Here is a 27,648-nt window from a genome sequence, read left to right on the forward strand (position 1 = left end):
TTTTATTGTGTTGAATAGCAGCAGCAGCAGCGTTGCCCCTGTCAGTTGTTGTTCATAATCCACCAAGAAGCTGTGACAGGGAAATAACAATTAAGAATGAATATTTTCTGCTCTATGCTCGAGCCAAACAAATTAATATTAACTACTATGGGCTGAAAAGCAAGGTAAATTCATTCAGTATTCATCGTGAGAAAAGCAGTCGACTTCTGAAGGTTATATAATTCATTGTGAATAGCTCCACCAGTATACATTAATAATAAAAGGACATTTCACCCATAAAGGCTGAAAACACTCTTTGTGCTACCATGTCACTCCTACCTGGCAGCAGCATAGTGGAGACCATCTCCGGCTCTTCCAGGGAGTCGATAATGCAGCGCTGGAAGGTCTTACTGATGGATGACTGCAGGTAGCTGAAGGGAGGAAGGGATGAAACAAATGAGGACAGCTCGTACCCTCAACAGCTAGTGCCCTCAACAGCTAGTTCCCTCAACAGCTCGTGCCCTCAACAGCTAGTGGTCTCAACAGCTAGTGGCCTCAACAGCTAGTGCCCTCAACAGCTAGTGGCCTCAACAGCTAGTGCCCTCAACAGCTAGTGCCCTCAACAGCTCGTGCCCTCAACAGCTAGTGGTCTCAACAGCTAGTGGCCTCAACAGCTAGTGGCCTCAAAAGCTAGTGGCCTCAACAGCTAGTGGCCTCAACAGCTCGTGCCCTCAACAGCTAGTGGTCTCAACAGCTAGTGGCCTCAACAGCTAGTGCCCTCAACAGCTAGTGGCCTCAACAGCTAGTGCCCTCAACAGCTCATGCCCTCAACAACTAGTGCCCTCAACAGCTAGTGGTCTCAACAGCTAGTGCCCTCAAACAGCTAGTGCCCTCAAACAGCTAGTGCCCTCAACAGCTAGTGCCCTCAACAGCTCATGCCCTCAACAACTAGTGGCCTCAACAGCTAGTGGCCTCAACAGCTAGTGCCCTCAACAGCTAGTGCCCTCAACAGCTAGTGGCCTCAACAGCTAGTGCCCTCAACAGCTAGTGCCCTCAACAGTTAGTGCCCTCAACAGCTAGTGGCCTCAACAGCTAGTGGCCTCAACAGCTAGTGGCCTCAACAGCTAGTGCCCTCAACAGCTAGTGCCCTCAACAGCTAGTGGCCTCAACAGCTAGTGGCCTCAACAGCAAGCCCGATAACACCGGAGAAAGAGTGTGTGAACCCGTCAGCCGGTGTGTTCAGAGCAGATTCTGCTTCAGCAATAAAAGCTTTTTAAACTGTTGGATGTAAATATGTAAATGATGTAATACCTCATCCAGGAGAGGCGGTCCTGCCAGAACTCGTACATGATGAAGCATGATCTCTCTGGCAGGTTCTGGACTGACATGCTAACAGAGAGAGAGGGAGAGGGAGAGAGAGAGAGAGAGATGGAGAGTAAGATAGGAGGCCTCATATTGGGAGAGGAATTTAAGATATCTGAAGTGTCTGGTATCATGTCACAGCGAGACCCAAAGGCTCTCAGAGAGGCGGACGTACTGCAGGTTGTTTGGCTGGCTGCTGGTGGCGTCGGTGTAGATCTTGAGAGCTTGTTGAAACTCCTCCACGTCCTTCTCCTTCACAGACATTTGTCTCTGGACCAGGAGAATGTTCTGGAGAAGGAGGAGGAGAAAACCAAAGGGACTTGCGATCACTCTGTGCTGAAATGACGCATTTGTGTGAGTGATTTCCAGGTTTAGAAGATCACATGTAAAGCAAATGAATACAAAAAGTAAAAGCAGCCACGCTGAAGTCTGAGCCATCAGTTAAAAGCCACCTTACTATATTTACAACAGCTGTTCTGTGCATAGAAATGTTTACACAACCTTACACCGCAATGTATGAAACATATATGACGGCATGATAGCACATGTGAGGACCTATATTTTGCAGAAGTAGGACTCACCGATTTATACGTGCCCGCTAGTGTGTCCTCCTGGAGAGGTTCAAGATGTGGACTCTGAAAATGGAGGCATAAATATTTTAGTCCGTCATGAGCAGAGCTAGCGCCAACTGTAGAGCTGCTGAACTAAATCTAGGAAAAGTATAGCCTCTAGTTACCGCCTGTCACCAAGCATTGGCTTTCGCAAGGAAGACGTTGCTATATTCGTATTAACCCTCCAACAGCCTCTAGTCTACGCAGCCCCGAGAAAAGAATGGAGGTTTTATTACGCTCTTATCTCTGCATGGCAAACACAATTAAATGTAATAATTAGTATGTTAGCAAGCTAGCTCATGATCTGCTCAGCTCCAATCTCCAATCTGATAAAATGGCTCGGCCAAAATTCCATATGAATGCTTTAAATTATAATAATTGCAAAATGAAAGCCGAAACCAATCCCAGTACAGCGCCCCGAGAGGCCACTGGCACTCATCGTCACACATAGAGGCAGAAACATGAGGAACACTTCATCATATTTCAAGATATTCAACACAGCGTTTTATCCATGAGAGGCAACCACAGAGTAGAATACATTAGCATTGATATTCATACTATCTGAAGTATCAAGTGTCCTTGATACCGCTGTGCGTCATCATCGTCATCATCAATAAAACCTATGCATTAGCGACTGATAGCTGATGCATGATATTCAGTGTAGTAGTGCAGAACAGCATGTACATTAACCCACATCCTTATGCACTGTTGTACAAATCACGCCACCTGACAACACGCTGGATCCCCATAGGGCAGAGTGATTTAAAGAGAGAGCGCTGCCGATATGATTTGTTCAAAATGGGTTCTGTGAGGGTTGAGTATAATTGTACATGCTGAAGGGCACATATACCTGTAGTACTGCAAGCTGATGTCTTTGTGGATTCGTGGGTGGGGGAAGGGGTCCTGCAGGGAGGGGGGTTATGTTCTGAGTGAATCTGTTTGTGTATGTGTACGTTTAGGTTTTTTGTAGATGTTTGTGGTTTTTGTTTTTCTTTCTTTATGTAGAAAAATTTAAATCAATAAAATCATTATCCAAAAAAAAGAGAGAGCGGTGCCAACGGAAGTCCAAAATGCTTGATAGTCACGTGACTCACATATCTATAGTGTGTGGGCAGGGGAATAGTTCCAGGAAGTACGTTTGAAAGCATAAAATAATGCAGATTAAAAAGGCTGGTCCATTCGAGTGAATGGAGATGACGCAACTGTTATATCTCTATGGCTCTGCCACGGGGCAACCTCAGTGTAAAGTAGGACTCACGTAGTCTGCTTGGCATTTCTGTCTACAGCAACTGAGCCCCTGTGGGGAAAACGTGATGTTTGCAGAGAGCAGCTCTGCCTCTTAAGGGGAACATTCTGGCAGCCATTTCTCTTCATAATGACACACAGGAGGGCTAGTGTGGATGCATGTAGGTGGGCCAAGCTGGAAGAAAACCAGTACACTCTCATATCAGTGTAGGGCTGCTGTTGTCATGTGGTTAAGATAACAATTAAAGAATGTATTGGAAACCTACGTAGTTCTTTATACAACCCAATGAGGATTGTCAATGGATTTACTATTTGAAAACTGTATAGCCCTATGTGTTGAATGGGGAGGTTTCCAATTATATGTTTAATTTTTATCTGTTCATATATGGTAACTCCTGATGCTTTCTTGACTTAGATGTGGATTGTATTTGTATGCCATTATCTTGCTTTGCATTAGTATTTTGGTGTTTCATGCCCAATGCTTGTATGTCCTGTAATGTATTTCCTGTTCCTGTAATTAGAACTCCTTATCTGGGTCAATAGATACCAGATGGGTTTGGGAAAAAACTAATATATATATATATATATATATATATATATATATATATATTAGTTTTTTCCCAAACCCATCTGGTATCTATTGACCCAGATAAGGAGTTCTAATTACAGGAACAGGAAATACATATATATATATATATATATATATATATATATATATATATATATATATATATATACAGTATATGAGGAACTATAAGTAAGGAACCTACATAACAGCATATATAACTGCCCAAAACAACCAAACTTCATACGAACCTCACACTCCAGTTTGTCTATGAGCTGCTGCAGCCGGTTGACCTGGGAGCTCCAGTGGTTGTCTGGCTCTACGCTGACCCCTGACCCAGGAAACACAATGTCAGCACCTCTGTGAGTGTTCTGAGATGGCAGTCAGAAGCTCAGTCTTTTGTCATGCTGTTACTGTTCTCAGCTGAACTCACAATATTTGAACCCCAAAGTGTTCCTGTGGTGAGCATGCAAGAGTAGTGTACCTGTGGTGAGCATGCAAGAGTAGTGTACCTGTGGTGAGCATGCAAGAGTAGTGTACCTGTGGTGAGCATGCCGGAGTTGTGTACCTGTGGTTAGCATGCCGGAGTTGTGTACCTGTGGTGAGCATGCCAGAGTAGTGTACCCGTGGTGAGCATGCCAGAGTAGTGTACCTGTGGTGAGCATGCCGGAGTAGTGTACCTGTGGTGAGCATGCCGGAGTAGTGTACCTGTGGTGAGCATGCCGGAGTAGTGTACCTGTGGTGAGCATGCCAGAGTAGTGTACCTGTGGTGAGCATGCCCGAGTAGGGGTCCGTAGGGGAGAGACACATGTTCTTCTGGATGCGTCGGCTTTGGCGCTTGACCACCCTCTGGATGGGCAGATCCACGGGCTTCTGCAGTATCTTCTGCCCCGTGCAGCTCTGCTCATCTACAGCCTCCATAGCGCAGTCTAGTGACGACTGGAGGGAGTGCAGCTGGGTGGAGGTCTCCCTGAGCAGGAAGCGCGTCACAAACTGGCCCAGTACTGAGGAACCCTGATACTCCTGCATGGAAAGAAAATAGGGAATGGAATCAGATGCAAGGTCAAGATGGTAGATCAGATGGGAGAAAAACAAATGTACTTGAATAATATTCTATATTACTCCTCTACACCTACCAACAGCGCATTCAGAATGCTGCTGCCCGTCCAAATATTCTCTCATGTCACTCCCCGGGCACTTCACTAGCCTCCCATCGCTGCACAAATCAAGTTCAAGACACTGGTACTGGCCTACAGGGCAGTACATTACACTGCCCTGTCCTGCCTATCTGCAATCTATGGTCAGGTTCCAAACCTTGCCTCGTTCCCGCCGCTCCTCCACCCTTGCAGGTGGCCTTGCCCCTCCTTCCCTAGGTGGGCTCAAAAGTCGCTCATCCCGGTCACGACTCTTCTCATCCCTGGCGCCACAATGGTGGAACGAGCTCCCCCCTTCTGTCAGCACGGGCGAATCACTGCCCATCTGTCATTGATTCAGGGTAGAGCTGGACCCTTCTCTAACTAACCTATCCTCTCTCTCTCTCTCTCTCTCTCTCTCCGAGTGTGTACAGACTAAAATACAGGCTAAAATATTCATGGGAACTCACACCGACGTAGGCAAATGTGTCACTATCATTTCAAATAGGGCTGAAATATACTGACAAAAGAAATTCAATTGCTTTTACTTGACAGACTATTGAAAGAAAATAAAAGTAATTTGTTACTAGATGCCCGCACCACCTCAACGGGTTCTTTTCTTCATATAGAAAAGAGCCAGTTGAGGTGGTTTGAGCATCGGCCTCCTGGTCGCCTCGCCATGGAGGTGTTCCAGGCACATCCAGCTGGGAGGAGGCTACGGGACAGACCGAGGACCAGGTGGAGTAGAGTGATTACATCTCCACACGGGCCTGGGAACGCCTTGGGATCAGCCAGCCAGGGCTGGTGAATGTGGCCAGGGGAAAGCTGCTACCTACGTGACCGGACTCCAAATAAGTGGTTGAAGATGGATGGAGGGATGGAATTTGTTAAAAGGAAAATATTCTGTCAGTGTGATGACAGCCAGCTTTTCACCAATATTGCACTTGATTCATGGACAAAAGATGAACTGCATTCATAAATCCATTGTAAATGGATTTATGAATGGATGAATATGAATGGATTTATGTTTGTAAATCCATTGTGGACACCCCGCTCTCTCTTAAGCAATTAATTGCAGCCTCTGCAATTTGGGAATTGCATAATTTCATCTTGCAGCTCTAATGACTAATGCCCACATATATACATGTATATATATATATATATATATATATATATATATATATATATATATATCCTGCAGAGCAATTAAAATGACAGGGAAAAGTCACTGCATCTCACTGAAAACAATCTCATTATGAGTCTGCACGCACATCCAAGCCTCTAGCAGTCCTCAGCTGATTGATTCTCTTCTCTTGCTAAAGAGAAATAACTACAAATATTTGCCAGTTGGCTTAACAACATGCAGGGTTAGGCGAGATAAATGAGGAGTGAGTTGTGCTATTGATTATTTATGTCTTAGCTCAAGTTCTTTGATGTCGATCTCAAAACAATCTGATTGGCCTCGTTGAGTTTTCACGCTGTTCTGCTGTGCGTGCCATTTTAATCCCCACTCATGTATGGAATATCACTGCACATGCTTCTGCTTAACGGAGCTGCATAAAATAGGATTTCCAATGTTCTAATTAGCCGTTTCATAATCGGATAATCTGATCATTTGATTTGAGATACTGTATCAGGTCGGTCTGGAAATGCTGGCAGCGACAATGTAAAGGTTTATCGGTTTCATGATTGCTTTGACCTCAACAGCACTGACCTCAATTCTAACTCCAAGGCCTCGACATACAGAGGCACCGAATGACCCACTGGCTGTGATCTGAAGGTGATAAAACAAGATACTGCGTGCAGGGATGTGTGTACTGAACATAACCCAAACATTTTGACGTGTCGAGTATAGAAATAATATAGCACGATGTAAGTTGTTCGTGTTAATTTGAGATTCTGACCTAAATGTCTTATATCAGTTAAAATCATCAGTTTCAAAAGCTGCTTTAATTTTGCATCGTGCCATAATAAGATACTTTGAAAACTTCTGTCAAATGCACTGTCAATTGAAAATGAGACAATCTCCACAGGTCTAGAGACAATACAAACCCATTACATAAACAAATGTCATGGGTCGCAAAGACACTTCCTCTCTAGTCTCTGTACAACGGTGTTATGAATTCAAACAGCTGCCATATTGGACCAAGCATTAAGGAAACCTGACATGAAGTCACAATATTTTTCGGTTGCAGAGCGTGGTTCTTGTACAGTTCTGTGAGCCCGGGTCTGAAAATGTAGCATCAGTGAGTGGAACCAGAGCAGGAGCAGGTGGAGCCAGTCGTGCAGGACCGTTTTCATTCTCTTTCATGTCACAGCTGAGAGGTCTCTAAAGGTCTGTGAGAGGGGTTCAGTCTGACAGCTGAGGCACAAACAACAGCCAAAGCCAATCCTTTGGGATGGGATAAGGGACACTAAAGTGAGAGAAATTAAAGTGGATAATGGCTTGCCAGATTTAAATTATTTCTTGACCACAATTTAACAACATCAACTTGGCATCAGGGAGATGCAACGGTTAAAGACATCAGATCATCAAAGGTGAGGCCATTTATACCTGGCACGATGCGTTTTCTGTGATCAGATTGCAATCGGATAGTGCTTGACCACTTGAAAGTACAGGTGTAAACACCCCCGAGACACATTGAGGACAGATTGCGATCTGATCAGCCAAACCACCTCCGGAGGTCGTCAGACCACATTGAACACAAGTGTAAATGCAATGCGTCCTCTCAAGCCACATACAGTACATCAGCAGTCACTGCTGTTTTTCTGCTGCTCTAACCTATGGAGCTTGCCTAATATGATCGCAATCAGATTTCAATGTGGACACTGGAGACACATATTAATAGCAGGTGTAAATGCAATCAGGTGAATGTGGTCAAGCACTATCAAGATTGTAATCTGATCAGAGAAAACGCATGTTAGCGCCAGGTGTAAAAACGCCTCGGTGAGAGTCGTGGCCACCCACCTCTTTAGTTTTGTCCATGGCCTTCAAGATGGCGACGTTCAGCTTCTCCAGAGCGGACAAGACGTTGACGTACTCTCCCAGGTGTGGTGTGAAGTATTCTGGTGGAGGAAGATGGTGTCAAGAAAGATTCGTTCAGCACTTTCAGCCTTTGTGCCTTCAGATAGCATCCTGAGAGAACAGTGAAACTGACAGCAGAAACCAATACTGAAATTGATGAGAATAATTAGAATGGAAGTACTTTGGGAAATGCTGTAATTATCTGCTGAGTCCTAGAGACTGGGGCATGCTTAGGTTTCATCAAGACAGAGGTGAAGCTACAACATCTCAGGGTCTTGTGTTGTGACACACAAGGGACAACTTCAGGTTTTCAGAGAGATGTTGAGCAGCACAGTCAAGAAAAACATGCAGAAAGCAGAGAAGATTACCTGAGAGTTTGTCTGTGTCTAGGTTGCTAAGAGTGAAGATGAGGAAGAGGAGAAAGTGAAATATTAATGCAAGCAGGGAACATAGGGGGCGCTGTGAAATATTGTTATTAAAGACCTATAAAGCAGAGCCATTTCCATGAGTGAAGTGGTTATGCTATCGTGTGATAGAGACAAGGATCTTCTTTTACCAAATATTTCACATTGGCATTTATCAAACAATCAAAAACTGAAAGTGGCCTGGTACTAATCTAGACGAGTCCAGAAAGAAGCATTGCCATTTTTAAAAAGCAGTTTATGAATTTATTTGGTGACTTTATTGGGCATTGGGGCCACTAGTCATGCTGCAGAACATCCTCTTGGGTATTATTAGCATCTTACTAAATGGTATTAAAGTTGAACTGTAAGCCGGTGGCAGAGACATATGTTTACATATTTCTAAATCTCATTTGGGCTCATCACTGAGCAAACAGACTGCTGCTAACGCTCCCTGGTTAAGAACGGAGGGTTTTCGCTCCAGATTCAAGGCTCTCTATACAATATGAAGACGTCTCCTGTGAAGTGAAATATAGACTTTCTCTCTGGCAGGCAGGGAGAGCAGAAGGGGCTACAGATGGCAGTGGAGTCAGAGGACGTCCCAAAGGGCAGATGAGCTTACGCCGTCTGCTTCCTGTCAATGGAGAAATACAGCTCCTGGATCTGCTCTTCGGTGAGGACTCCATCAGCAAAGTATGACTGGAACTCCTCCAAGGACAGCTTCCCATCATCTGAGAGGGGGGGGGGGGGGAGGGAGACAGACGCGAGAACATTTACACTTCACTGAGCTTTAAAGAGGGTTAAGGACTGCTGTGATGGGCCAGTAAGGCAATGGGACAAGTTGACTCTCAGCTGTTGAATTCAAATGAATTCCAGTGAGAAGCTCAAAAGGTGCTGCTACCAATTAAATCATATTTCACCTCAATCAACATAGTCCCAAAGTCTTTTTTCGATTCAGCATTAAAACACCTGTCAAGGATGAAGCTTTGTCTAGGGGGGCAATATAATATACTGTTTTTCTATGGTATCACTCCGAAGAACCATTTTAATTTCCAGTTTGCCGCACCTTTACTGTTCTGTGTGTACATTTTATTTCTCCAATAACAATTTCATAATAATCACAAAAATGCAGTTTGCATATAAAGCGATCTGCAGTGCACAGCAGCTCAGAAGATAAACATGAAGGCATGTGAGCTATCAGCCTGCAGGGTCCCAGGGAAATTGGGAGCGGGGATTGAAGGCTGGTTTGAGTAGACCGAGCTCTCTAACAGGCTGTCTTTGGACAATAATGAGATCTCTCCTGCTTTGCTCTGTGAGCACTGCAACCCTTTGAGACACCGCAACACAGGCAACACAGCCCACAGACTGAGAGGCCTGAGCCACTGGTGAGCCATCTTATGAAGTGGGTTTATTTTATAAAATTGTATATTCATGAGGAGATTTGCTTCAGATTTGGGGCCAAAAGTAACATCCAAGCAGCGCTGAAGAGTGATCAGCACTGTTTTACAGTTACTTTGTCTACAAGCCGCGGATCATAACCAGAAGGATCACAGCCTCAAGATGACAAACTTGGTTGTTTACTGCGGTCTGGTTGTGATGAAGTCCAGCTGGAAGGAGAAGCTAATGGCGTAGACAGAGAGAGTCATAACTCTTTCTTCAAATTTGCGCGCACTGCCGGCTGTGCCTCGTTCTGCATAATGCTGGTTGAGGTAAACACAATCTGTTGTGCTTTCGACTCAGTCCCCAGTCTTCTGCTTCATAGTTGTTTGTTTTTGTTTCACACCCCATTACTAAACACATCCAAATATAATAATAACTTAGTGTGATTCAGATTGCAAATTATGCAAACATTCATTGTTTCTCAAAGAAAGGGGCAGCATGTTAGGATGACGTCATCATTCCTACTTTGACGTCGTCATTCCTACTATGATGTCATCGATCACTGATGATGTCATGATTCATAAGTGTCTTTCATGCCTTTCGCTGGTGATGTCATAACACAGGTGATGTCATATTCGGATCTATAAGGGCCTGTTCCTGCAGGTCCTCTCTAGTGATTCATAAACTAAACTAAGATCACGTCAATCTCTGCAACCGTTCCCAACCTCGAACAAGTGCAGACCTAGCTATCAAGTTCCACAACATTCCTACTCATCGAGACTTCAGTTACCGAGAGTGTCTTGGCCATCAACTACCCGCAAATAGATCCACATGTCTAACACCTTAAGCAAGGTTAACACCAATCCTGACAGTATGAATCACTCAGAAATGGATTTAGCGGGCAAATTTCTCCCCCCGATCAAGGAGGAGGACCATGAGGCGCCAGTTTCCCTGTCGGCCGCCTCAGCTGACCCACCAGGCGAGTCAACGAAGGGTCTTGTCGCCGAGGAGACCTTACAAGCGGTGCTGGCCCTGATGTCACGCCTGCTTGACACCCAGAAGGAGCAGACGAACCGGCTAGATATGTATGAGTTTCAGAGCATGAATCACTCTGAAATGGATTTAGCGGGTACCCCAATCAAGGAGGAAGCCCCCGAGAGGCCAGTTACCCGGCCGGTCGCTTCAGCTGACCCACCTGGCGGTCAGCTGGATATCTCCACTCATCCTGATGTCTCCACTCGTCCCATCACGTTCGGAGACTTGCCGATAATAGGCAAGGCTCTGGCTTCCAAGGCCGATGATCGGTACGCCCTCCTGGTTAGCACAATCCAGAATCTGGCTTCCAAGGCCGATGATCGGCACGCCCTCCTGGTTAGCACAATCCAGGCTCTGGCTTCCAAGGCCGAGGATCGGTACGCCCTCCTGGCAAAACGGCTAGATCGTCTCGACGGACTAAACCCTCCTGAGGGTGTCATTCTGCAGCCTTCCGCTCCTCCTGCCCCAGCTTCCGAGGGCACTGTCGTCCCGGAGGTTTCCAGACCTGCTACCCCCCCAGCCACTGCGGCCGTTGCTTCTAGCCCTGCCTCTCGGTCACCTCCAGCTGCTAAGCGCATATTCTGGGGGGGAGTTCGCGTCATCCCAGAGCAGGGGCAGCCACATTTGAGTCCCAGCAGCCATCTGTACCGTGATCTGACCGGCAGGGTTCGCATCACACCAGAGGAGAGGCAGCGCCGTTTGGACACCCGGAGCTGCCTGTACTGTGGTCGAGCCGGGCATTACCTCTCCTCCTGCTCCCGGCGTCCAGTAAGTGGTCCCACCGCTCGCCGGCCCGTGGTGCTCTCAGTGGATCAAGACTCTACGTGTCCAGCCCCGAAATCTGTATGGTTGGGCAGCGTCCCCTGCAGGACCCAGGAGTGGCAGTGTGTCTCCAAGAGGGTTAAGGAGTTGGAGAGGACTGTCGATCGTCTCATTGGGAAGTTCAATCACTGCCTGCAGATCAGCTCCGTCCCCCCGCAGGGGGCCTCCGAGTCTGCTGGCCCTGAGGCACAACCTGTGGGCCTCCCCCTCGCCGAGTCTGAACCCGTACCTCAGCAGCAGCCAATTCCAGTTCTTGACCCACACGTAGGTTCCAGCTTGATGCTGGGAGGTCCCCGTAGTGTCGTCAGCCCTCGGTCAAGAGCAAGAGCAAAGAAGAGGCGTTTAAAGGAGGAGACGGTGGGTGTCCTCCCCAAACTACAGGTCGGGAGGGCAGGCCGCGCTGAGTCAGATCCCCCTGTGGCTCTGCCTTCGGAGACGGCGGCATTTGACCCTTTTGATGGTCTCCAGCCTCCCATGTTTGGATCGTGCCCCGGGGGATGGCCGGCTCCAGAGGATCCACCGGACCCGGTAGAAGTTCTGTCTACGTATCGGTCTATCTATGGCTTCGATATCCAGTATTAGGGAGGAGCACCTCCACTGTCCTACACCCCCTTTGGGGTCTGACCACCTGCATCTAACCACCTGCTGAAGAGCACCTCACTCTCCTACACCCCCTTTGGGGTCTAACCACCTGCATCTAACCACCTGCTGAAGAGCACCTCACTCTCCTACACCCCCTTTGGGGTCTAATCACCTGCGTCTAACCACCTGCTGAAGAGCACCTCCACCAGAACCTGCGGATTTTCTGTCTCCCAGATGCCATCCTTGATGGCCTCATTGGACGCCAGGTGGCGTCCGTTGAGGGGAGGGTACTGTTAGGATGACGTCATCATTCCTACTTTGACGTCGTCATTCCTACTATGATGTCATCGATCACTGATGATGTCATGATTCATAAGTGTCTTTCATGCCTTTCGCTGGTGATGTCATAACACAGGTGATGTCATATTCGGATCTATAAGGGCCTGTTCCTGCAGGTCCTCTCTAGTGATTCATAAACTAAACTAAGATCACGTCAATCTCTGCAACCGTTCCCAACCTCGAACAAGTGCAGACCTAGCTATCAAGTTCCACAACATTCCTACTCATCGAGACTTCAGTTACCGAGAGTGTCTTGGCCATCAACTACCCGCGAATAGATCCACATGTCTAACACCTTAAGCAAGGTTAACACCAATCCTGACACAGCAATGGAGGAACCCTTTGGATTCTGGATCTAGCAAGTTTCTCCTAACAAGGTGAGAGGAAAAAACAAAAAACTCAACAGCAATGTCTCTTTCCAGAAATCACGACCCGATTACTCAAGATAACCCACAGACCTCGTTCGTTGTGTGAGCAGTTTAATGTAGGAACTGCTAGCTGTTAGCTAGTTCCTACATGAAACTGCAGCTAGCAGCAGCTAGCGGGTGTATAGTTTGCTCAAAATAAAATCGTTCCTACATGAAACTGCTGACAAGGTCTGTGGATTATTTTCATTAACTGGGTTATGATTTCTGTATTTTTGCTGTTGAGTTTTTCAGATGTATTTTTCCTGTGCTTTGAGCACCACAAAGCCCAGTGCCATCCAGTTCCATTGAGAGAAGGCAGATCTCTCTATAGCCTTCAGCTTTTCTCCAAAACCTGGCAACTCACACCAAAACTATCTAGATGGATAAATAGCACTTTGGGGTGAGCTGTCCCTTTAAATTAAAGGATTATTGTATATGATCCTCTGTGGGTTGAGACAGTTATATAAGCCTTTGGTTCATGAAAACCACACTGGATAAAGTGAAAAATAAGCTAAAAAAATGAAGCCGCTTTTCTTAGTTCTGAAAAAGTTGACATTTGACAGATAGGCTACAAGGTGTTCAGCTGACAACAGCAATATACAACAATACAATACAATACAATACAATACAATACAATACAATACAGCAATATACAACGTCACTGAGCTTCTCCAGCTGCAGCGTTAAAAAAAGCATCTTCTAATTTGGGCCGTCTCAATTAGACAGCAAATGTTCTCATCCCATTTCAGGGTGTTTGTGATTTGGTCCCTCGGGAACCTGAATGACTCCGCTGGCTTCACAAGGTGATTTGGTCCCTCGGGAACCTGAATGACTCCGCTGGCTTCACAAGGTGATTTGGTCCCTCGGGAACCTGAATGACTCCGCTGGCTTCACAAGGTGATTTGGTCCCTCGGGAACCTGAATGACTCCGCTGGCTTCACAAGGTGATTTGGTCCCTCGGGAACCTGAATGACTCCGCCGGCTTCACAAGGTGATTTGGTCCCTCGGGAACCTGAATGACTCCGCTGGCTTCACAAGGTGATTTGGTCCCTCGGGAACCTGAATGACTCCGCTGGCTTCACAAGGTGATTTGGTCCCTCGGGAACCTGAATGACTCCGCTGGCTTCACAAGGTGATTTGGTCCCTCGGGAACCTGAATGACTCCGCTGGCTTCACAAGGTGATTTGGTCCCTCGGGAACCTGAATGACTCCGCCGGCTTCACAAGGTGATTTGGTCCCTCGGGAACCTGAATGACTCCGCTGGCTTCACAAGGTGATTTGGTCCCTCGGGAACCTGAATGAGTCCGCCGGCTTCACAAGGTGATTTGGTCCCTCGGGAACCTGAATGACTCCGCCGGCTTCACAAGGTGATCTGGTCCCTCGGGAACCTGAATGACTCCGCTGGCTTCACAAGGTGATTTGGTCCCTCGGGAACCTGAATGACTCCGCCGGCTTCACAAGGTGATTTGGTCCCTCGGGAACCTGAATGACTCCGCTGGCTTCACAAGGTGATCTGGTCCCTCGGGAACCTGAATGACTCCGCTGGCTTCACAAGGTGATTTGGTCCCTCGGGAACCTGAATGACTCCGCTGGCTTCACAAGGTGATTTGGTCCCTTGGGAACCTGAATGACTCCGCTGGCTTCACAATTGAGCCACTTATCTTGAAGGGGATCTGTCTGAAGAGCATCTGAGCAGCTTTTGAGAGTCATCCGTTTCAGGTTTCACAGTGGCGTCACGTGTGACGCAGGCTGCCTGTGTGTTGTAGGTTAGCAGGTAAAACGTTGTGCATCGTGACACTATTCCACTCTGTGAATGATGTATATGATGCTCATAATGAATTTCACGCTTGATTTGATCCAATTCCGTGTAAGTAGCTCAGCGCACGACTCCACTCTCGCTACACGACATCTCCTCTACTGCTGCAACCACAGTGTCTCCATTCTGCTTCAGTGCAATCAGAGGTTTGAATTATACATGGGGTGGCATAGAGACACCTCACAAAGTGCAAAGGTAGTAGATCTTTGCACTTTGTGAGGTGTTGCACTGTGCTTTCACCATGTCTCACTATTTCATATTAGAGGAACATGAATAGTCAAATATGCCATAAGATGAAATCATATTCTACATCAGTGATACTCAACTTGCGGCCGGGGGGCCAAATGCGGCCCGCGACAGGGTGCAGAGTGCCCCCCCCCGACCATTTTCTAATAATTTCACCTTAGTTTTCATTGTGAATTAGAATCTAATTCACAATGAAAACTAACGTGAAATAAAGTTTGACTGAGCTCCAGCTAAATTGTCAAATACCGCCGTCTGCTCGCTACCCAGGCACTTATGTATGTACTTAACTAACTTAACCTAACTAACTATCCGCTGTGCAGAACATTGTCAGAATAAACTCCGGCTGACACCCCAAAAACCTACAATCTGCTACAGAAAAATGTATATTGTTTGTTTATTAACTGGCCCCTGGCCTCCTATCATTTCACTAAAGTGGCCCCCGGGCAAAGCAAGTTGAGTATCCCTGTTCTACATGCTGATTCCTGTGTGAGGAAGAGATCTGGTCACACTGGTCAACATTCAGCTCTCAGACAGAGAGTTTTAATTACACGATGCAGATTTAGTGACCATCGATACAGAGGCTTTGTGACTGACAAGTCAATGCAATACACTGTGGGGGGATTTCAAGTGCCATTCAGATTGATGAGAAAACCGCTTCTTCAGGACAGATGCAACAGAGCTCACATGCTATTCCCTCACTTCAGACTCTATTCCTTCACTTCAGACTCTATTCCCTCACTTCAGACTCTATTCCCTCACTTCAGACTCTATTCCCTCACTTCAGACTCTATTCCTTCACTTCAGACTCTATTCCCTCACTTCAGACTCTATTCCCTCACTTCAGACTCTATTCCCTCACTTCAGACTCTATTCCCTCACTTCAGACTCTATTCCTTCACTTCAGACTCTATTCCCTCACTTCAGACTCTATTCCCTCACTTCAGACTCTATTCCCTCACTTCAGACTCTATTCCCTCACTTCAGACTCTATTCCTTCACTTCAGACTCTATTCCTTCACTTCAGACTCTATTCCCTCACTTCAGACTCTATTCCCTCACTTCAGACTCTATTCCTTCACTTCAGACTCTATTCCCTCACTTCAGACTCTATTCCTTCACTTCAGACTCTATTCCCTCACTTCAGACTCTATTCCCTCACTTCAGACTCTATTCCCTCACTTCAGACTCTATTCCCTCACTTCAGACTCTATTCCCTCACTTCAGACTCTATTCCCTCACTTCAGACTCTATTCCTTCACTTCAGACTCTATTCCTTCACTTCAGACTCTATTCCCTCACTTCAGACTCTATTCCCTCACTTCAGACTCTATTCCCTCACTTCAGACTCTATTCCCTCACTTCAGACTCTATTCCTTCACTTCAGACTCTATTCCCTCACTTCAGACTATTCCCTCACTTCAGACTCTATTCCTTCACTTCAGACTGAATACAACTGCAGTTGTAAATGTGACCCAAATAAAAGCCGTCCCCGTCTCGGCACCAAGTCAGTATCTTTCAAGAACTCTTTGCTTCGAGGGTATCATAGATATTATTACTATAGATGGGTCACCGCAGGCTCCGCCAATTCTAACAAATGAGAGTAGCAAGTCTCCTAAATGGGCGTGGTCAACCATTGACTCAGACCTGCCAAAAGTCTCCTAAGTGGGCGTGTCCGTGGAAAACCATGGGCAAAACCCAGGTGACAAAATGACAGGAAGTGAGTAACAAAGAAGATCCAGTTTGCTGTTCCTCTGCTGCAGGGAAACATACAATTTAAGTCAGTGCAGCATGCCGTCTCATTTTTATAGTTACTTCCTGCACTTTAGACACAAAATGGCTGCTTTGGGTGTTATGTTTAATAGGCTAATAGCATGGTCAGTCTGCACGTGTGTGGCGTTCCAGTTCAAACTGAGGGGGGGAGCATGATAATTTATCATTAAATATATAAAAATATGAAATATGAAATATTTTATCATGTTTGAAAAAGAAGATCATTTGCATGTGCAGTAAAATCTCTTTGGAAGGTAAAACATTGCATGGGTCTTTCTTTTCAACTGTTCTTTTGAAGGAGCAAAGTGAATTGAGGCTTCAACCTTGATTTGTGTTTCTGTATGTACAAGTTGAAAATGTCAGCACTTTTTGTACATGGCGCTCTCATTTCCAGGTGCCAAAAAAAAATCTTTGGACGATTTCAATTATTATATTTTCAATATGTTGCCAAAGGGCTTTAGCCTGAAAATACAGCTAAATCTCTGCATCTCAAAAACATCATTATTACAAGTATTGATTTATTATTTTCCACATACTCTCTTGCACCCAGCGCTATAGTCATGGATTTTGCACCTCAGGCTCAGTGCATCCTATGAGATTTCTGCTGTAGACTACATTCCACTGCAAATATCCCTGCTGCAGTACTGAATACAATATTTATTACATGACTGCAAGCAAACAAACGTCAAACCCTCCACCCTCTCAGATATTAAGTTGCCACCTCAAAATCTTTTTTTTTTTTTTTTTACATTTTCTTCATCTTCAATGTTCAATGTTAATTATATATATATACTGTATATATACTGTGTGTATATATATATATATTTATACTGTGTGTATATTGTTGAAATAGGCCGCAGATGAAGCACTATGCGGCCTAAATGTTACGGCTTAGCTCATGAGTCACCAAGGCCGCGGAGCCAATCTGTCCGTTGCGCCATAGGCATTCAGCAGAATGGACATTGCAGCCAAAAAGCAGAAGTATGGAACTCACAAATATAAGGTCTTAAGTCATGTGAAATGATTGGTTATAATTAACAAACTAAGCAATGCATAAGGATTTATAATTGACATGAATAATAATCTCTATCTGTCATAAATCATATCATATCATGTATCATCTAAATCATACGTTTAATCTTTGAGAATGAAATGTATCAGGGTAATCAAGAAATGTGTTGATGAAATATGTATTACAAGTGATTCAATGGAGAGTGGATGATTAAGGCAAAGTATTCTGGAGTATTGGGTTAAAGGTCAAGCCGTGTTACCTGGTAATGGAATATAGGTCACGAGGGATTAAATGATTGAGAGATGTAGTGATTGATTGTGACGACAGTCGATCAGTACATGTTACAATCAATGAGCCATTATTACAATCAGTGGTGATAATGATCATTATTAATGATAAGCTGTTGTTGATGATTGAGCCAGTATTAATTGTCAATTATCGAGAGATGAATTGACTAGGTGTGATTGACATGAGTATTGAAACCAAGGTATTAAAAGGTTAAAGATGTTAGTGCTATGTGAAATGTTCATTAAGCAGAGTGAATAGAAATCATTTAGTCTTGTGATCTTGTGATGACTATTACACAAGAGACACCAGTCATGTGACTTCTGAGCGAATACGGGAATTCGCGTCAACCGAATACGGGAATTTCCATCAAATGCGAAATCAAGACAGAGCGATAACCATATATGGACAGAAGCGAGGTGGAGCGATGGTGAATGGCCAGCATTTGAACAGGCCTCTCTGTACATGGGTCACACAAACATTATAAAAGTAATTGGCTCAAATACATCGTGGCCAGTCTGCATCGAAGAGGATCCCACACAGAAGAGGATCTTACTCTGGACCCAGGGCTAGACTTGTGAGCCGATGTGCGCGAGGATCTATCTCAGTGACCCACGGGCAGAGCTACCAAGAGACTGGACACTTCCCCACACTGAGGGTAGTGTATTGGACTTTGCTGCACCTACTAGGCTCACCACCACAGCGAGAAGAGGAGACTGAGCCTTATATCGAGAGGACGCACAGGATGGATTTAAAGTGATGTCTGTGGATTAATAGTTGCTTGGGAGGTGGAAACTGCAGAACTCGGCGGCCCTGAGAAAGGACCACAGCGGCACAGAGGCACTTCCCCATTTGACACTGGACGCGGCTGTTCAGTGAGTCACAGGCAGGAGGCCTTCCTGAGAGCTCTTGCTGCACAGGAGGAGAAAGGGCCGACGGGGCCGGCTGAAACGCAGTAGGCCTCATCAATCAATCTTCTTTATCCATCCCCACTCCAAAAGGACGCGGCACCTCCGTGCTCAGCCATACCGCTCAACGTTGACGGTGAAGAGGAAGTTTCTTGACGAAGAAACAACTTCAGTCTATCCCCACCATAGCAAATTGGATAAGTACTTCCCAATTAGTGAAGAAGCTCATTAGCAACCATAATATGTAATTGTATTATCATGAAATTGTATTATTAATCAATGCTAATGCTGCACCTTGCTAAACTCTATAAATAAAACAAATCAATTGGATTTAAAGTATAGGAGTGGACAATGATTTATGTGTTATTCCCCTTGATGGTAATCATATGGTTAAAAGGTGCGTGTGACACACTAATGGTTACTGGTTGAAATAGCAGCGCCCCTACGACTTTATCTAGTCGTTAAACATTACCTAGTCGATAACAAGTGCAAGATTCAGAGGAACAAGCTGCCATAATAACAGACTTGACTGACTAGTTATGCCCGGCTCCAGGCTGTTCAGCCGAGGCCGCTAGTCAGTGGTAGATGGGGTGAGAAGTCTGGAACACCATTCCGGCAGTTAGAGCTAGGCGAATTGTTCCCACCTAACTGCTTAATCAAAGTGCAGAAGCTAGTTGGAGTTATACACAACTGAGCTGCACTTTCTAACCCTTATAGCGGAGAGCAGTTTCTACCAATTAGTGATCGGTCTTCACTGGATTGAGAACAATTGGCAGAGAATCAAGACAATATATATATATATATATATATATATATACTGTGTGTATATATATATATATATATATATATATATATATATATATATATATAGACATGGCCATTGGTAAATACATTTTTCAGCTCATCGCTTGTATCAAGAAGTCAGCTCAAGTCAAGGCGCTCTTATATGAGAAGTCCAGGGAGATGCCTGACCCCTCTATCGCATTACTTAATGCTTCAATGCATCGCTCTCCGACTGAACATCATTTATTTCAAAAGACAAATGTGACGGCTGATTTAGCCTGCGTCTTTCCTGCACGCGATGATGCGTTTTCCTCGTGATGAATCACAGTTGCAGTGAAAAACACCCGTCATCCTTAACCACGCTCGAGCAGTTTCCTCTCATGGCCACAGGAGGCCAGTGTGCTGATTACAGATGCTGACGGGTGAAAGCTGCATCGCCTATAACTTCATATCCTGCCTTGTTCTCATTATAATTGTGCTTTTAATGTGAGAATGCAAATGCCTCATTACAGTGACATCGAGCAGTGGTTCCCACTGGGGGTATGTGGCGGTACTACAGTACATTACATTACATTACATGACATTACGTCATTTAGTAGACGCTTTTGTCCAAAGCGAATTACAATATCACAATTTGTCAACAGTAGAGAAAACAACTATGCAACACAATCAATGACAGCTAAGATATTTTGATAGACTAGTGTAGCACCATGTAGGAAGTAGTTTGAGAAGGAATGAGTAACATGTAGCATTAGTAGGTTTGAGAAGGTTGTTTTTTTAAAGATGTTAGTTCAGCCTGAAAAGGTGAGTTTTTAGTAAGTAAGTAAGCCCTTACTTGAGAGAAAGGAGACAATTGGAAAAAAGAAAATGTAAGAATAAATCATGAAAATAAATGAAACATTAAAGAAAATCTGCTCAGGACAGGAGGCACTAACTGCAACTCTTTAGTTTCAATCCATTTCTTATTTTTGTTACATTCTTCAAAACGTGGGCTTCTCATTCATCGCATCACATGCTATAGTTTTCTCTTGCCGTTTTCAAAGCAAAATGTTGTAGTGGGGTGAAGCAAGGGGCTACTTGGATGCAGAAATCAGGGTACTGAAGCCAAACAAGTTGGAGACCCATTGGCATGGAGGGGTAGGATGTTGTGGCAAGTGGCCAGCGCTCATTATGATGGTGAAAGTGCAGCGCTCCAGGCGCATCACGGCAGCCCACTCACTGTTGCTTTAGAAGGAGGCTGGCTCCTCCAGGCCGCACGACTCTGCAGTGAGCTAGTCGAGAACCGGGCTTTGCTGCACACTGAAGATAACCACAACAAGCTTCTCGTCCCTATTTTTATCGTCTCTTTTCGTTGCTACAAAAAATAAAAAATAAAAAGCTTTCTGTGTGTGTGTGTGTGTGTGTGTGTGTGTGTGTGTGTGTGTGTGTGCGTGTGTGTGGATCAGGATCAGTTACTTGAGGCTTTACTAAAAAGCTTGCAAGAAAGAACAGCGTGATAGCACTGTTGATATGAATGTTCCACTAGTTTGCCCTGCAGTTATCTTCTATATAATAGCCTTTAGTCACAGCTGGTAAGATGCTCATCCTCGTGGTGCTTTCTTGAAGATACCACAGCCTTTTTTAGCCATGATGTTTTCCTACTGATTCGGAAGGTAATCGCAACTTGAGACGAGAGGAAAAATCGATGAATCCCCTCGATCTTCGACATTTTCTTCACAGCAGCTCCAAAAAGAAAAAGCTTTTTTTAATGGTTGCATTGAACCACAGGGTTTTTTTCACATCCCAATAACTCATAAACAACCACACTGCTCACGCAGGGCAGGCATCATCATGTTACATAACACATATTCATATGAGGAATCCATCCCCCGTTCATCGACACAGACACAGCTCATGTGTTAATCACCGTCCTTATTGTGTTTTACATCCCATTACACTGTGGATGAAATCCATGAAGAAGAAATTAAGAGCAGATACTTTTGTCAGCACTACTTCCCACTGTCCCAGAGCACAAAGGTTTCCCCAGGAGATTTAATAGAACTCCGCCTTTGAAGCACAAATTCATCAAGTTAATGGAAAGCCAAACGTAACCACTGACATGTTTGTAGTTGGAATACATTGTATCTACTTACATTAAGCGGATGTCTCCAGTGGGTCGGTAACATTTTGATTCCACCACGCTATACACTATATACGTCATTTTGTAGGCGGCACATGTTCCCGCCCCCTTTTGACGTTCTTTTTTTTTACAGCCCGTGACTCGTCAGTCTAGTGGTAGTAGCCACCAAGTAGCCGGGTACAAGGACGCTGGGCTCCGCAAGTCACGGGGCTGTAAAAAGGGAACGTCACATTGTGACACGAGTCACATGATTTTAGATGGGTCAGTAATATTTCCAGTGTATCTTGCCCATTCTACGGCCAGGCGAGTTGTAATATATTGTCATGTCATGGTGTTTTGGGGTCATTAATAAACGAGATTGATTCTGTTATTTTTCTGTATTTTTTGGGGGCTATTTTACATTGAAGTCAATGGGGAGAGGCTTGTAAACACAAGCCTCTCCCCGTTGACTTCAACCCTAACCCTAACCCTAAAAGGGGCCGAGGCCTAATTGCCGATCTGATGTATATGATTATTTTCCTCTCACTCTGTCCTTTCTCATAAACCAACATACGACAAGCCACAACTGAACATTTCTGACAAGGAAAGCACATAATCACATGCAGTGTCTTGTAAATTGTGTGGCAAATGTAAACCTTATAATACCCCAATAGTATCCATAAAGGCAGACATCTCTTTTTTGACCTAAATATTGGATATAATTGAGCTGAGCAAGGCACGGAGAGTGGCTGAGTTCATTTGCTCAGAGAGATGATGTTGTAATGCAACCATAGTTATTTATGTTAAGCTCCTCTCTATCTCAACAAGCATCTCAAACAAAACTGAGAGTTAACTTTGAATAATAACTTGTTCATACAGTCTGCATGAATCCCCTCAGATAATGAAATGAACGAGAATGAGTTGTGCCTGCTATTAACTGCGGCATCTCATTTTTGCAGCACAAACAACTCTGTCAACGAGATTTCGACTTAATTAGCTGTATAATCCAATTAGCCGCACATTTTGTTTACTCACCATTTTTATCTGCCCGGCGGAATATCTGAAACGAGACGAAAGAACACCGTGTTTAGGATTAGTCAACTTGCATAAATGAGAAATAAACACAAGATTAAATCAAAGTTCAAACATCAGCCATTTTTAAGATTTGAGCAATTAGATCGAAGTGAAGCCAGAACAGATCAGATAAGACTCTCAAAGGGGGGGATAAGAACTCACCCAGAATCCTCCCTGACCTTTATAAATCCACAAATGTGGGGCAATCCATCTGAACGAATGAATTTGAGTTTTGGCCATTTTGCTGCCTTTTTGTACACAGCGGAACATTTAAGACGAGCTGTAATTTCCGCATTTCATTTTCAATAACCACGAGATACGACATCTCCTCAGGAAATGAAGTGTTCCGGGGGTTCCTCCGTACATAACCCCCCCCCCCTCACTAAAAACATGCAGAAGATCGTCATCCGACCAGTGACGACAACATCCGAAGTTGGTCCCCGGGCGCTGGAAAGAAAAAGCGACCACTGCGCCTGGCCTGCCCCCCGGAGGAAAGGACAAGCCAGGATGGGTCAAATGCAGAGGACACTTTTCACCGGCCACCGTCAGCATGAGTGTGTGTGTTTGTGGCCGCATGCATGTGTTGAAGTGTTCATGTGACAATAAAAGATGGGCTTGTCCGTCACTAACTGTAACTGTGTTGACATTTATGTTTGCCAGCCAAGGAGCTCAGGGAGAGAAAGTTGGTGATTGGAATGATAATGTCTATCTATCTTTCTTTCTTTCTTTCTTTCTTTCCTTTTCTCTGCAGAGGACATTGAAAAGATCATTCTGCTTTACAATTGGTGCACATGGTTTGCGTGAAATCTTTCCAAAGCATGAGCCAATGGTGTTTTAGTAAGTTATGGTATAAGCATAGCAATACAATCATCATCGTCTGGTCGGTTTGCACAGTGTGATGTGTTGTGTTGTGTTGTGTGGGAGAAGAACTGGGCACCTCAATCACCTCAGCACCATGTCAGTGTGTGCACCCAGGCAGTCCCAGAGAGAGAGGCCACTGGCTGGCTGAGTCACTGACAGTCATCAGAGTGGAGGGCTGCACTCAGATCAGATCCATAGCTGTCACCTTTCCACTACACTCAGGTGTGAAAGCTCTAAAACATCACACACCTTCATTCAAGTCAGATCTAGATGGAGACAGCAGCAGCCCGTGCTGGGGGCGAAACCGCAATAACAACAATTCAAGGGGCAATCAGGCAGAATAACAAAGATGATTGCATTGAAGTCCTCTCTAGGTCTGAGGGGGGTTCCAGGGGGATTGATCATAGTCGTCATCATAGTTTCACTGTTATCTCTCTAACTGACAAAACCTCATTGAGGGCGTCGTTTGTCGATGTGAAAAAGGTTATGAATCACTGCGACAGTACAGGAAGTGTGGGAAACTGAGCCATGCCAGGATACACTTAACATCGTTTAACTGCCCCGGTGGGAATGGTGACTTTGGGACGCTTACACACTGCAGGTGCAGCAGGTGATCCCATGAAACCAAGGCGCCATCATCGTCAATTCCCTCCTAAAAGCAGAGAAGTGCTTGTGTCAGCATCCTGCCTGAGGACGCCCAGAGGAAATCAAAACCACACAAACAAATGGAGGGTAATAATAGAGCGCGGCGTTGAGGGAAGGAGGAGATTTACTGGCCTTTATTCTTCCATTGTGCCGTTAAGTGGGAGGGTGGTGCAGCGGGTGGTGCGGGTGGTGCGGGTGGTGGTGCGGCTGATGGGAGGTATTGTCATCATCAGGCTGCGCTGACGAAGACATCCTGAAAGTAGGATTAGCTGGATGCACTGTGCGCACTGCATTGTCATTTCCACCTCAGTCAATCCTCCGGGGTCTCTGCTAACATGTCACGCTGAGTGAGTCCTATCGAAGCAGCCCTTAAAAACTACTACAGCAGGAAGAGGAGACGAGCTGCGGGAAACCTCTTCCGACAGCAGAGTATCATCCTCCTCAGCTCTATGTTCAAACACTCATCGCTCTTTCCCATCATCGTCTTAAGGCAAATTATCTCAGTAAGAGCGTCTGAGAGACACATCTCAGAGACGCTACAGGAGATGTGCACATACACACACACAGCGGCAACAGAACCTATTACACCAAACAACAAGTCCTCAGGGCCTTTTCCCAAAAATAGAGAGGGCGAGAGAGAGAGAGAGAGAGAGAGAGAGAGAGAGAGACACTGGTTCAACACAAAAGCTTACAGCAAGTCTAACTAAGCTGTAATGAGTCCATGGAGAGGTAGATCAGCTTAAATGAGGCTCTATTCTCTGTAACAGACTGCAGAGGCGAGAGTGTGCACCAGCATGATTTAGTTGGTGGGAAGGTGGACGAAGGTGGAGGTGGAGGAACGACAATGGATGGAGAAGGGCAAGGATGAAGAATCAGTGTAGCCTGGCATGAGGAGAGCCCAGGTTCATATGTCATTTTGTTCTGCCAAGCAGTGGGAGATTTAGATTCAAAATGCTATTTCTAGCTGGAAAATAGCCTACCAGTGTGTGTATACACACACACACACACACACACACGTCACACACACATCACACACACGTCTCACTCACACACACACACACACACACACACACAGTCACACACACACACACACACACATACACAGACACAGCAAAGATGGATAGTATACTGTATTGCGCACACAAACTTAATTTATGCATCTTTTATGCCATGCATTAGCCACTGTATTAGCACACACGTCACTCACACACACACACACACACACACACACACACACACACGTCACACACACACACACACGTCACACACACACACACACACACACACACACACATACACACACACACACACACACACACACAGCAAAGATGGATAGTATACTGTATTGCGCACACAAACTTAATTTATGCATCTTTTATGCCCTGCATTAGCCACTGTAGCCTATTAGCTTACATAAAGGGATGTCAGTTTGGAGATGATGCAGCATATATATATATATATATATATATATATATATATATATATATATATATATATAGAAAAATTAAAGGAACCACCGCAACACTGAAAATGACTTACTGATATTTATTTATTATTTATTGTGAACAACGCATTTCGCGTGCAGCTTCATCAGGTATATATATATATATGCTATATTGGTCTGGAGTCTACAGAGTGGAGGCTAACTGCATTTCGGCCTAATGTGCACTTGCTGCAGACAGGCTGATGTTCCCTTTGCTGGCCAATCATCTGCCTTGAGGAAATTGGGGTAATTGTATTTACTGTCAGTCATTAGGAAGTCTAAAGAAAATAAATGATGCTGCTGTGCTGATACATTCTCTGGCAAAAGAGAACAATAGGTAATTCATATATATATATTATATATATAAATATATATATATATATGTAAGCCTAAAGGATGGCTGGCACTGGTTTTATATTGAGGGGATTTGCTAATCAAAGTAAATTATTCATGAAAAGAAAATTAACTGTACTAAATCCAGGAGTTGGGGAGCATTTCTTGCTGTGTATGTAAATCCAACCCACAGTGAGCTGTGCTGTGCAAGCAAAATTACACCATGATGATGATGATAACGATTATTGCCTATGTGTTTCTATTAAACTGGACAAAGACAGGGCTGTGACTAATATGAAAATATAAATCATACAATATCATGATAAAAAGGCCTGTTAAAAAAAACTGCATCTCATCTCGGGACAACCAATGTCATGACCCTCTTTACAATATGAACTGCTATACAGCCCAAATATAAGCACAACATCCTCATGTTTGTAGGCTGAATGGAAATGTACATCAAAACACTAGTATCCAGTGTATTCCCTAAAGGAATACTGTGTTAAGGCATCTTCTGTGTCAGTCTCTTGCACTAATAAAGGACAAGCCCTCTCACCTTTCTTTCATAGGCTAACGTGGGCTAGCAGCAAATTCAAAAGAAAGACTGAAGGACAATGCATTGATTGACCGTATGGCAGTCTATTTTGAGCTACATTTAACGACCCCCACCACCACCACCACCACCACCACCACCCCCCAGGAGGTGGACGTAAGCTAAACATATCTCATTATTATTGCTTGGAACATTCACAAAAGCAATAATAATAATGAATATCTTTTCAAGATAATTAATAATATTTTTTAGGAGCCATGACGTCACTTAAACACACAAAACGAAAGTGTACTTACATCCTGGAAGAGAGAGATACCTTGGTTCTGGTTCTGGTTCTGCTCCAGCGCCTGCTGCTTTCTCAAGTGCTCCTGCTTGGAAGACTGGAGACACATGGTGATCATTTCTGTGCACGCCAACATTTTTCACACGCGGATTTTCGATGGAATTTCTGCCTTTTGGGTGAGACTGTGCCCTTTGTTTGTTTGTTTGAATGTTTGTTTTGGCAGAGGTTGTCCTTCAGTGAGGATGGTCGTGTCGTCTGTGTTTCAGTCGCTCTCCTGTCCTGTCTGTCCGGGTGTGGATGGATGGACCAGCCTGCTGCCTGCTGCGCCTTGCCGGAGAGCAGATTTGATTTGACGACATGAGAAACTCCGCCTCTCGCCGGATACCGTCACAGCAGCCAGGAGCTATTCATAAAATCCAGAGGAATGCGCCATCTGCTGGTCAGCATACTGATGAGCACCGAGCTACTATCCAAGCTGTGTGTGTGTGTGTGTGTGTGTGTGTGTGTGTGTGTGTGTGTGTGTGTGTGTGTGTGTGTGTGTGTGTGTGTGTGTGTGTGTGTGTGTGTGTGTGTGTGTGTGTGTGTGTGTGTGTGTGTGTGTGTGTGTGTGTG

General features: G+C 44.9%; 1 protein-coding gene across 1 annotated transcript; it reads right to left on the reverse strand.

Moving 5' to 3' along the window:
* On the reverse strand, nucleotides 1-27,172 carry LOC310781068 (N-terminal EF-hand calcium-binding protein 1-like; the record flags this gene model as incomplete). The annotated part of the gene is made up of 12 exons (XM_083641610.1): nucleotides 1-70; nucleotides 319-410; nucleotides 1,291-1,368; nucleotides 1,517-1,629; nucleotides 1,923-1,976; nucleotides 4,014-4,093; nucleotides 4,527-4,785; nucleotides 7,864-7,961; nucleotides 8,289-8,314; nucleotides 8,944-9,052; nucleotides 22,840-22,864; nucleotides 27,050-27,172. The coding sequence occupies 12 exons, from the start codon at nucleotides 27,170-27,172 to the stop codon at nucleotides 42-44; spliced, it is 1,086 nt and encodes a 361-aa protein (XP_083497736.1). The 3' UTR covers nucleotides 1-41.
* Between the last annotated feature and the right edge of the window lie 476 nt (nucleotides 27,173-27,648).

This window comes from Poromitra crassiceps (assembly GCF_964638095.1).
Source record: "Poromitra crassiceps genome assembly, chromosome: 8".
Lineage (NCBI taxonomy): Eukaryota > Metazoa > Chordata > Actinopteri > Beryciformes > Melamphaidae > Poromitra > Poromitra crassiceps.